The sequence below is a fragment of the Erpetoichthys calabaricus genome, chromosome 13 (assembly GCF_900747795.2).
Source record: "Erpetoichthys calabaricus chromosome 13, fErpCal1.3, whole genome shotgun sequence".
NCBI lineage: Eukaryota > Metazoa > Chordata > Cladistia > Polypteriformes > Polypteridae > Erpetoichthys > Erpetoichthys calabaricus.
Genome location: NC_041406.2, coordinates 143,026,229 through 143,039,435, shown reverse-complemented (window position 1 = coordinate 143,039,435; position 13,207 = coordinate 143,026,229). Strand labels below are relative to the sequence as shown.

The following is a 13,207-nucleotide window of genomic DNA, read 5'->3' as shown; positions in this document are numbered from 1 at the left end:
TGCAATCCACGCATACCAAGAAATAAGTTCATAAATAAAGTGATGTGTAATAAAGTGGAATGACACAGGAAATAAGCAGTGAACACATGCAGAACAGGAGGTGCAAAAAGGCCTGGAAAGCAGCCGACGTCTGTCAATCCTGATAGCCCCCCCAACAGTACAAATGAATATCAGCTGCTCGAGTCCGAATTGATGGCCCATCATTCCCACGGTCTCACACATGAAGCATCTCATGATGGGTAAAAGCCAAGAGCTCTCTGAAGACCTTTGCAAACATATTTCTAAACTTCTGAATGTTACAGTGAGCGCTGTTGGGGCCGTAATCCAGAAGTGGAAAGATCAGCACTTCACCATAAAACTGTTCACGACCAGCTGCACCTCGCAAGATTTCTGACAGAGGAGTCAAAGGAATAATCAGAAGAGCCAAGGACCATTCGCTGAGAGCATTCAGAAAGACCTGGAATTAGCAGGTCCAGTAAGTGATGCACTCCACTGCCATGGCCTCCTCTATGTGCAAGACTCCACTGCTGAACAACAAGTACGTTGAAAGTTTGCTGCACAACATTTGGACAAGAAAAGGAAATACTGAGAGTAGAGTCTGGCCAGATGAGACCAAAACAGAACTCTTTAGATGTCATTGCACACACCTTGTTTGGAGGAGAAATGGCACTGCACATCATCACCCCAAAAACACCTGAAACTACTGGCAGACTTCATAGAATTGAAGGAAGGAGGAGTGGAGAAACGTAGGAGGACTCTGCTGCTAGGATGCTGGACATTTCAGCAAGATACAAGGATCCCAAGCACACAGCCAAGGAAATTTTCAGTTGGTTTCAGAGAAAGGAAAAATCAAGAAGGTGCTAGAAGGGCCCAGTCAAACACTGGACTTGAATCCCATTGAGAAAAAAAATCGATGGAAAGAACTGAAGATCAGAGTTCATAGAAGAGACCCCCGGAACCTTCAAGATCTGAAGACAGTTTGGGGCCAATGCCTGTGACTGGTTTGTCCATCCAGGAGGCACCTTGAAGCCATCATTACCAACAAAAGACTTTTCTATGAAGTATTCAATAAATTCCAGTAAGCGTGTTCAATACGTATTCCCCGTGTCATTCCACCTTATTACACAGAACTTAAATTTATGGACTCATTTCTTTTGATTTCTTTGTATGTGTGGATTACTTGGTTAATGTCAGATGGCTCATTAGAAACATTCACAGAGAAAAACGTTGACACATTCAATGCTTATTTAATTTTCCCCACTGTATTAGTGAGGGGGTGGGAAGCAGTGTATTCTGGGATGGACCAGTGCCCCATTCCATTCAGAGTTGGTTGTTTCCCCAACAGAAGGGCAAATAGATCTGTTGAGGACGCCATAATCCTGGACCTAAACTCTGTGAGAGGGGAACTTGTGGCAGAACTCCTTCAATTCAGCATCTGACACCATCGTCCCCAAACTGTTGAGAGCTAAACGTATTGCTCCCGTTTGTAGACGGATTTAGAGTTTTCTTTGTTTGACAAACGGGAATGGGCTCCCTCCTGTCAGACCATCTCTGCATCAGCACAGGTGCTCAGAGGTTGTCCACCTTTGAGGGCCCACTAAGCCTTCAGTGAAAATCTTGAAGTTTGTGTAGGACCCCGTCATCATTGGACTAATTACTAAATGAAATGAAGCAGCATAGAGAATGGAGGTGGACTTGTAGGTCTTGGTGTGCCACCAATAACCTGGTGCTGAAAACCACCGAGACTGAAAATGATGATCACAAACAGCAGTTACACCCTCAAACTCAAATGAATGGTTCTATGGTCAGGATGGTAGAATCCTTCAGGTTGTGGAGCACAACCATCACAAACACACGCAGCTGGGACATTAACTCCACTCCCATCACCGAGAAGGTCCAGCAGCAGATGGGTTTTCCACACCAACTAAAGACGTTAAAATATATATTCCCAAGCCCATCCTAATACAATTCTACTGAGCCATAATTGAAAGTGCGAGCACATTCTCCATTGTTGTCTCATTCGGTTCAGCAACAGTCGGCTCCCAAAAAAAATAAAAGACAGCGTGTTGGGAGGTCTGCTGAGAAAATAAATTGGCTGCGCTCTTCCATCTGCTGCAGACCTGTAGGCATCCCGTGTCATAAACCGTGTCAAACGGATCAACGCCGACTCCGTTCACCAGGTCAGCACTTGTTCCCAAAACTCCCCTCTGGCAAACGCTTGAGGTTAATTAAAACTTAAACTGGCAGATGACAAAACAGTTTCTTTCCCAGAGCTGTAGCCCTCAAACAAAAAAATATCAGTAATTCAGCCCGCCTTGCTCACTTATTTGTGTGCTTTTTCATGTATGAAGGTGTAGGTGTGTATGCATCTGCACATGTACAGCCGTGGCCAAAAGTTTAGAGAATGACCCAAGTATCGATTTTCACAAAGTTTGCTGCTTCAGTGTTTTTAGATCTTTTTTGTCAAATGTTTCTCTGGGATACCAACGTAGAATTACAAGCAGTTCAAAAGTTTCAAAGGTTTGGACTGACAGCTAGCTGAAATACCCGGCATTGTCCAGGAGGAAAATAAAAGGCTTAATTTTTTTTCTTTGAGAAAAATTAAATAAAAATACACCACATTAAAAATAAATTAATCAATGAAGACTCACTAATGTGCTTATCTTGCGGTCTTGTATTTATGTTATCATCCAGTTGACGCTCTGAACGAACCAACTATTTAATTTCAAAAGCACCAGGGGCGCCTGGGCGGTGGTGGTGCTCAAATATAAAGAAAGCTGGCAGTCACCTCCAGTTCACCCTCTGATGGTCATTCTGAGTGTCAACTGGATGATAACATGCATATAAAACCACAAGATCACTCCCCCCCACACCCTACCCAGAAGATTTCACCCAACAGTATTTTTAAAAATCAACCCGAGAAACATGTGGACCAAGTTTCATGAAAAATTGCTCCAGCCATTCTGAAGTGATATATAAAAATATGTACATATGTTCTAGACATCTCTCTAAAATATAAAAGTCACGGGAGGTTGGATGCCATACCCAGCCGGGACACCTGGAAGGACCGGGAGAGGGGTTTTACCTCCCCCAGGCCACGAGAGGACAGCCGCCCTTTTTGCTACAGGGGTCACAGGAACCCTACAGGGGCCCTGTGGCCACCGACAAGGGGAGTTGAATGGATCCTGGAGCACTGGAAGCCACTTCCTGGTGTGGCAGAAGTTCATCAAGGGGCACCCAAAACATATCCGGGGACTTATAAAAGAGGCCGCCTTCCAGCAGTCCGGGAGCTGGTGTCGGGATTAAGCAGGCAAGGCTTCAGAGAGTGGAGAGAAGGCGGCCTGAAGAGGACCAGTGAGCGGCCTGAAAGAGTTGCGTTTAGTGCTGGAGCACTGTGTGGGACTGTGGTGAACATTGTATATAGTGTAAAGAAATCGTGTGGTGGTGGACTGAAGAATGGTGTGTCTGTAGTTGGGCGGATGGATGGATGGATGCATACATGCATACATGCATGCACACATACATACATACATACATACATACATACATACATACATACATACACTGTGTGCATCCAGTGTCCATGTGTGTCTTCTGGTGAAGTGTGCATGCGCAGGGCACGGTGTGATGCTTTCAAAGCAGATGCTTCAAAGGCCGCCTGACGCGCCACACCAGACAGAGGGCGGGACCTATAAAATATCGCACGGCCAATCCAATCGGATTTTCAGTACATGAGGTAAGACCTAAAACATAAAACACGAAAAATCCAATCGGGTACTGAGACGTGGAGACCAGCTTTCCCATTGTTCACTCGGAGGATATCAGATTTGCGATTAAGAAGCTTGGCCCGGTAAAGTGTCAGTCGTTGAAGGGGTTTTCCTAAATATACGAATTTTCACGATATTACAATACGATGACTTTTAAAAGTGGATTTATTTTCGCGCACATTACATCAGTTGCTGGGGAGAATCTGCCAATTGCCCACTGTTGTGACAGAAAATTAAAACGCATATTACGGACAGCAGAGCCAGTATTACTGTCCGAGAAAATTACAAGAATTTTACAGGAAAAATTTAATGAGGTAAAAGGTCCCTTGCCATTTAATATAGACTGTTCCTACTAATGTTTATGGACTACTGTTCTAGCACCAGTTATGGTAACGGGCTTAATGTCATATAATATATATATTATATATAGAGAGACATTAAGCCTGTTACAATATTATATACATTCCATTAAGTTTATGCTAAGAGTCCATATTTGCAGTGTTGGCCCTTCTTTCTTTTTCAAGACCTCTGCACTTCACCCTGGCATGCTGTCTGTCAGTCAATGAAGTTCTGGGCCAAATCCTGACTGATGGCTGCCCATTCTTGCATCATCAATGCTTGGAGTTTGTCAGGATTGGTGGGTTTTTGTTTGTCCACTCGTCTCTTGAGGATTTGACCACAAGTTCTCAATGGGGTGTTTCCAGGCCATGGACCCAAAATTTCGATATTTTCTTCCCCGAGCCACTTAGTTCTCACTTTTGCCATATGGCCCAGTGCTCCATCACGTTGGTCACCAAACGGTCCTTAGATGGTTGGCCCAAGTTGTTCTCGGAGGATGTTTTGCTCCCATTTTTTATTTAATTCGCCTCTTCCTCCGATTTACACGTCTTACTTCTACTCGCACTGGTCACACTTGTCGTCGCACACCCCCTAAAGACACCGTTTTACCACAGACCCCCGACACGCCCCATCACACACAGGATGTCGTTTAACTTTTTATATGCGATGTTGTGTTCTGTCATAAGCAGCTCTAAAGCTACCAAGTTCAATTCTTGTACATTAGATTGTGGCAAATCAAAAGGATTCCATTTCTAATGTTATGGAGGCAACCTTTTGTTAGCAGGTTCACAAAATCAATCACACACTATACAGCTTATATATTTTAACATACTACATTTTGGTAAGAAAAAAAAAGCCAACAGGAAGGGAGACCGGTCAGTTCAGAGAGGTGATCCAGTACTACACCACCATTTGGTGACAGATTTGAAAAAAGCACCGATAAGGTTTATGATGCGCCACCTGTTGGAACGAGAGACACAGCAACCAAACAGACACACAGATACAAAAACACTGCATCAGAAACGTTGGTTCAGATTGTAATGTGATGGAGGTACAGTAGTACTCGGCAACTTTGTCGGCAGGTTCAGATAATAAATCACACAAAATCGTGCTTACCTATATTTCTGCAAACTGCATTTTGTAGTATTAGGGTGTTGTACCAGGTTAGCCATTAGAGATGCAACCAGAAGTCAGGAAAAATTAATTACATCTGCCTGAAGTAGGGGCCTTCGCTGCCTCGAAAGTGTGTATGTTGTAATCTGTTCAGTTAGCCAACATCAAGTGTCATTTTGCCCAACTTCTCAACTACATTTTGGTAAGAAAACCGAGTGTCGCCTATACATTGTTTTAAGAGAATTTAATAACATTTTTAAAATTATTCCATTTATAAATATGAACGGTTTATGCCGAAGTTTGGTTTTACTTCTATGGCCGACTTGTTTCAGTTAAAATTTTGAACAATAGGATCCAATTGAAGGGATGAACGTGTCACTTTCACAAATCATTGACAACGTATTTCTGCCTAAAATCAATCATCTTTTCAGAAGGATTCCCACTCAGTCGACTGCCAACTGCTTTATTCGGTTTTATTAGCTCTGCTACCCGTCTACAATGAGATGAAATTTAACTAATCAATGCAGACCTCGGTGTTGAAATTTTGCATTGCATTTGTCATTCCAATAGATGGCACATCAGAAACATTTGTAGTAATATAATTCATTACTTGCAGGATAAATCAAATGGCAAAGGCAGTTTGAATACACACTGCTCTGCCATAATCTACTCGACTAATATGGACGCTCTGCTCCACTCCGGGATTGCACCGCTGTTGACCAACGTGCCTAGCGAGAGTTCTTTGGGTAGAGGTAGTGAAACCTGCAGAAAATTAGGCTAACTCCCTATATGTCATCATCACAAACATGGATTGTGTCCACTTCTATCATTTGCAGTTACTTTGTAGTTTCAAATTCCTTCACTTGTTTTGATTTATGCTCATACAAGTGTATCATTCCAACAGATGGTGCAACGTATAGGTTTGTTACAGTATATGCAATTTGGATAAAGTACTATTGATTATATGTAATGTACCACCTGTTGGAATGATAGATATAGCAAACAGATGGATACACAGTTATAAAACTTTTCAAATCAATCAGATTCTGATTGTAATATTATGGAGGTATCTATCAGCAACTCCTTGTTCACAGGTTTGGAAAATAAAAACACATAGTCCTTAAACATTTTAAAACTAAATTTTGTTAGGAAAAAGGAGTACATTGTGTAAGATGTTGTCAAGAGTCAAATACCATCAACACAATAGTCCATCCATCCATTATCCAACCTGCTATATCCCAACTACACGGTCATGGGGGTCTGCTGGAGCCAACACAGGGCACAAGGCAGGAATCAAACCTCGGGCAGGGCGCCAGCCCACCACAGGGCACACACCAAGCAGGACGGAGGATCGCCAATGCACCTAACCTGCATGTCTTTGGACTGTGGGAGGAAAACCCCACAGACACGGGGAGAACATGCAAACTCCACGCAGGGAGGACCTGGGAAGCGAATCCACCTTTACTGCGAGGCAGCAGTGCTACCCACTGTGCCATCCAACACAATAGTCTCTTTTAAAGAAAAAAGATTTTAAAATGTTCAGTGCGATTTTTTTTGTTGGCGGTACAGTAGTACTCAGCAACCCTTTGTCAGCAGGTTCAGAAATAAATCACACCACATAGTACTTGCATATTTTTTAAAAACTATTTTTTAGGGTAAGAAAAATGAGTATTACCTATAAGTTATTGTAAGAAAATCAAACATCACTATTTAAATAATTACTACATTCATTCAAATAATTATTAAAATGTATAGGTACAAAGAATGTATGCCAAAACTGTTTCACTTGCCCGCCTGACCCGTTTCAGTTGCAGTTCGGCTCAAAGAGAAGCTCTAATTGAAGGGATGAACGTGTCACTTTCGCAAATCGTTGACAACGTATTTCTGCCTAAAAATCAATCATCTTTTCAGCAGGATTCCCACTCAGTCGACTGCTAACTGCTTTATTTCAATTGAATTTTGTACAAAAACCCTGGATCAAACAAGCTACCCAACAGAAACATAAAACTCAAGTAAATTAGAGGCAGCTAATTAAAAGCTGAGGAGCCAAATATTATTAAAGCACAAATCACTCACCGACTTCAGCCTAACGAAGAAAACAAATCCTGGATAGAAACAGACAACAAGGAGGCATCCACTGCACACCTGCCACTAGAAAAGGATGCGACGGTTTCAAGACGGTAGTGAATGCAGCAAATGTAAAAGCTTAGTTCAAGTTTTTAAAATAACAAAAAAATGCATTTAATAAATTAAAAAATATACATAGCCCACCTGGAATAACACATCTTGACCATATTTTGGCAGCAACACCACCAAAACCTTTACAGAATTTTTTTTTTAAAAGAGTAAGCCATTGATGATAAACCGTGCATATCAAATCCTCGGGTAAAGTCCGTCACTAAAAGAACGACTTGTAGGAATTCATTCAAAAATATTTACTTATGTTTAATTTGAATATTTAACCCTTACTTTTTGAATACTTTGTATTAGGAATGACAACGCCAGTGCCAGAATGTTAAGGACATTGAAATGTGCAAGAATCATTGGGGGGCAGAAAAGAACCAAAAAACACCATAAAATGAAAACTGAAGTACAAAAACAGCAAGACAAAATGTTTGAGAGCTAAAAGCAGAGCAATTTCAAAACCCAGCGATCAGGCCCACCACTAGGGTCTACTTAGGAGTCCAGCGAAGTACGCGATGGAGAGCCAGTTATCGTTTACCCACCAAGGCACGAAAGTAAAATTAAACTTGCAGCCCTATTTGTGTGTCAAGTAATCGCCGTCACGGTCATGTGACTCAAGAAAGCACAACATCAATAAAAATAAATAAAACACATTCAATGCTTACTCTATTATTGATAGATATGTGAAAGGCACTATATAATAAAGAGATAAAACCAAACAGCAACAGGAAGTATAGAGGATTCCAAACCTTAAAATTAATTAACACACTTATAACAATTTTAGGGAGAGGAGAATCATGTAAACCCCTGGCCAAAAACAAAAAAGCCTTCAAAAGAATATTAAAATTCATTAAACTCATTCTTCTAGGAATTCATAATTCCAATGCAACAGAACTGCTTAACTAAAAAGGAGCTTTTTCCAAAAATCTACAAAAGCAAAAGGATCCAAAAAGCCATCGACTCCAATAATAAAACTAAAAGTACAAAGCTGAATGGCAAGGAGCACAATAGGAGCTGAAGATCAAAACCTGAGATTGAATGTCTGAACAATCTGTTCCTCAATAGGCCTCAGGCAATGCTGTGTAGGCCCAGCATACAGACACAGATTCGGGCAAATTACAAAATAAACTGAAAAATTCTAAGATAGAAAAAAAAAAACAGCACATATAATAATCAAGAACAATAACCACAAACAACTCAAACTCAACTGAGCACCATCCATCAGGTGTATCCCACACAACAAAATGGAGAAAAAGTGGAGTGAGACCTTCAAAATGGTCAGGAAAGCAGGCAGAGAGTCTCCAGTGGTCTGCCCAGAAGGGGAGCACACAAAGGCAGCCTGGGATTACCCAAGACTGGCAGACTAGCTTCGGTTTACACCAATCCAATAAAGGTGCCTCCATATCAGAGTTTTATATATATATATATATATATATATATATATATATATATGTACATCTATACACACACACACACATTTATATTACATATAGCTTCTCATCTGATCTCTAATGAAGAGCCCCAGCCAATGAGAAGGCTCATTTTGGCCCTTTGTACTTGCAATCTCGTCCTTTCAGTCATTACTCACAATGATAGGTGCAGGTAGGAATGCAGATGGGCTGATAAATCGACATTCTGGCTCAGCTCCTTCTTCACCACAACAGATCAGTAGAGCGACCAACATAACTGCGCTCACCACCCTGATCCTACCGTTCCTTTTCCCCCCTCACTTGTGAACGAGACACATGAACAGCCCCCACCTGAAGCCCCCCTCCCTCAGAGGGCGGCCCACCGTCTTCCCATCGACTAAAATAAATGTGATGCTGTCAAAAGCCCTTCTCACATGTAGCGTTTTGGCTTGAAATGTCAAAGGCAACAACATCTCAACCGTCCCGATTTATTAGAACAGCACACCATTGTTACCGTAAAATGATGCAGACATTAAGCCGATTCCTTACCTTCATAATAAACTTTAAATCCATGTGCGCTTACTGCAAAGTCACTAGTGAGCCTCAGCGAAAAGACTGGCCCGGTACTGGTGACAGGGGGAGGAATCTGGAAGCCTGTCAACCTGTCAAATCAAACAAAGAAGCCGTTATTGGTTCAGCAATCACTTGTTTTTTCTGCTCTGCATTGTCTTACTTGTACAACAATTTATTCAACGTTGATCCATACATCACTACATTTTTATAACCAAGCTTGAAGGAACACACCACCTAAAAATTTTTTATATATTTTATTTGTTACTTACCCCATGTAATTTGTACTGATGGACAAGAAAAATTTCTAACCTCATGATTTTGAGCAGGAATTACAAAGCTTTGACAGAACCAGACCCAAATCAATTGGATCAGAGATCTTTATTCTCATATACAATACACTGAGAGCATCATGAAATGGTTGTGCCACAAATTGAGGATGTACTGTATAAAACCCAGACAGAGCAGATAAATAAGAGTAGCAGAAGGTAAAAATATACAGTAAATAAGAGAAAGGGGAATGTAAAGTTCAATTACCCAAAAACCAGCAGACGGGTACAGCGCACAGTGCAGTGCAGGTGGAATTCGGTTACTGGGAGTTCTGTGACCTTATGACTTGGGGGTAACAAGCTGTCCCTGAAGTGTGTGGAGCAAATGGTGAGGCTTACCAGAAGGCAGACGTGCAAACAGGACGGGGCGGCGGCGCTGTCAGACGATGGATTCGGCTCTCCTCAAACATCTGACCGAGTATATTAGGTGCTATGAAGCTGGGGAAGGTCTGTCCCAATTATTTTAGAAGCTGTACAGACCATCTTTTAGAGAAGTTTGAGGTCCTGGCAAGTGAGGTCACCAAACCAATGGTGACCAACTTTGGACAAGAGTAAATATCAAAAACCAACCATGAATAATTTCATGTCGCCTGTGTAATGTAATGCCTTCATTGGTTTGCTCACAACTGGTTAAATGTGGTTTACTCCCACAGTCTAAAGACTTGCTGGTTTAGGTGGCTTGGCATTGCGAAAAATGGCACCAGTTGTAATTGTCTGTGTTCGCCCCGAGACGCACTTGTCCCCTGTCTCAGGATTGTCCTGCTCTGCACCCAATAATTTGTGTTGGCTGAAGGGAGTGTGGACAAGTAACCTGATAATTCTTCATGTGCGACACTCGTGAAGCTATTCTTGAACTTTTCAATCCATTTGTAGACAATTTGCTGAAGCAAGACCACGCGTCCATACTGTGCTGATAGTCCAAAAAAAAAAAAAAATGGATGTGTGGATCGGACGCATCGTCAGGCCTCCAGAGGTGAATTACAACTTTAGAACATTTTTGACAATGCAGGCCAACAAGCTCACCAATCCTATTCAGCAAACAATGTCCTTAAAATTGTCCTCTCCACCAATCTACCACATTTCGAGGGTCTACAACTCTAACATTTTTGCAAAATTTGCCCTCGAAGAAGTTCCCAATAATTTAAGTCTCAGCCGGGATCCACTGAACTAATTCCTTTCATAATTACAAATGCTACGGTCGTGTCATCTCTTTTCAGAACATTTTATTGAATTTATTAAAATCAAACACTCCATACAAGCAAGTCATATTACAAAACATCAATCCCCATACCCACGAGAAAGAGGCAGGCCAATATAGATAAACTTTAATAGTAGGAAACTAAAAATCGAATAAAAAAAAAAAAAAAAAAAAAGGAAAGAATCCGCGTCCTCAATTTAAACGCTTATTCTAAAATTTTATTAAACTAGCCATCCCCTGTGTATTAGTGAAACAGGACAGTGAGGAGGCCCCGCCCAGCTCTCTACTCCGGACGTCCCGCTTCCCCCTCCCCTCGGCCCACAGCCTCAGATTAGCGTGAATATATGGCTTCTGCAAGCAAACTAGGATTCTTAGCGCAATGAGAAGTTGCCAAATCAACCGGAACATTCCAGCAAATTCTAGAAAAAAAAAAAAAAAAAAAAAAAACTAATTCCTTTAAGTAGTTCTCTCGTTGGTTAACTAAGCGGAGTTAAGGTTATGCCCCAAGGCAGATGTGAGTGAGGAGGACCCCGTCCCCAATGAGTCTCTCTTGGATTTGCACTAAAATAAAATAAAACAAAAAATGGTACTTCCAGCGAACTCTGATACTTAGCGTGAGGAGAGAAGTTGCAAAAAATCAATGGAATGTTCAAGCAAATTATAGGAAAAAAAACAATCTAAATCCGTTAAGTGGATCGCTCATGAAAAGCAGACAGACAAACGGGTCCAAAAAACTATTTCTTACTATGCTTGGACCACAAAATTATTCAAAATGTTTCTTAGCGAGCACCTATGGGCCAAGGGTAACCTTTCAAGTCCCAGGTCCTCATGGTTTGGGAGATTTCGTGAGGAGTGAGTTCGTGGCATTTGGCTTTTATATATAAACCAGTAATGGCATACTGCACGATAACGTGCAGCGAATACAATTGACTTGAGCATTCATAGTTTTCATCTTCTTTCTTTATCTGTACGTTTATCATTCATTTGCTCAGAGGTTGATGCGTTTGTTGCTTCCTGAGCAGCTCTTCTTTTCTCCACCCTAGCGGCCCGCTTCTTCTCTACTTTCGTTGGCATTTTTTCGTGTTAAAACTGATTAAGTCTGTGTTTGTGTTGCAATTATTTAGTACGTTTTGTTTAAGATTTTTCACTTAAGCTGGCACTTAAGTCTTCATATCTTAAATCATTCTTGAGGCAGATTGAAGAGGTAGGGGAAGTGACAGCGAAAGTGGTAGGGATGAGAACGGCACCTGTACTCATGTGCCGAATGGCCACCCTGCTGCCGAGAGTGGATTCTACAATAAAATAAAATAATAAGAGGAATAACCTTTGTGGTCAATCATCACCCTGTCAGTGGATAGTAAGACATCACATAGTATACGTGTACCAAATTTCAGGTCAATAGTTCAAATGGTTTGCAAGCTATAGGGGATTTAAAATCCTGGACAGACAAATGGACAGCCATGTTAGCATATTATATACGAAGAGAAGATCCTGCCAGGTTTTAAAACAAGTTTTGCACAGTTGCAAGTGAGTAATCCCCCCCCCCCCCCCCCAATTTCAAGTTGTATAATCATTTTAGGCGTTAGACTTGTCTTGCTCAACTGGAAGAATCCTACGTGCTAATAGTGAAGGCCATTACCGTTGGTTTGTCCTTCTCCACGTTAAGCCCCTCTGTGTGCCTACAAGACTCCGCGGTTAGTGGATTAGGAGGGATTGGGACACCAAGGCTGTCTGAGAGGCATTTAAAGATTTTGGTCCAGAATGAGGTTAATTTGCTGCACACTCAGAGCATGTGGCCCAGTGAGGCTGGAGCTCGATTGCAACATTCGCAGGTTGGCTCTTACCCTGGAAACATTTTAGACAATTTTAAAAACAGAGAGATGTGCTCCATAGATGATTTTAAGTTGAATAATTCTATGCTTTGCACGTATGGAGCTCGAGTGAATTCGGTGCATTGCTGCCTTCCACTCCGTTTCCGATATGTGGAGCGAGAGATCCTTTTCCCACTGTACTCGGATATCTTTGAAAAGGGAGGGACTGCAAAATGTTTTTTTACGTTCGAGAGATGCTGTCTGAGTCCTCAACACTGAATGATATTTTTTTCCGGAGTAGAAGTAGGTGAGGAAAATTGGGCAGGTTTTGTTTGACAAACATTTCTAATTTAGTGGTGTCATCTCAGTGAAAAGGTTCATCTCCTTTAGTCTGTAACAGGACGTTGCTCTTTGGTACATACGGGACAGGGAGCGGCCATGTTAACAATCGCACGACCCATGTCGCAGCAGCGTAGACAAACACATT

General features: G+C 41.6%; 1 protein-coding gene across 2 annotated transcripts in view; it reads right to left on the bottom strand.

The window, feature by feature from the left end:
* csmd3b (CUB and Sushi multiple domains 3b) overlaps window positions 1-13,207 on the bottom strand; it is a 1,253,873-nt gene that overhangs the window by 925,870 nt on the left and 314,796 nt on the right. For both annotated transcript variants that reach the window (XM_051936007.1, XM_051936008.1), the window contains exon 3: window positions 9,362-9,474. In XM_051936007.1, coding sequence (XP_051791967.1) covers window positions 9,362-9,474 — 113 coding nt within the window. The remainder of the gene's footprint in view (window positions 1-9,361; window positions 9,475-13,207) is intronic.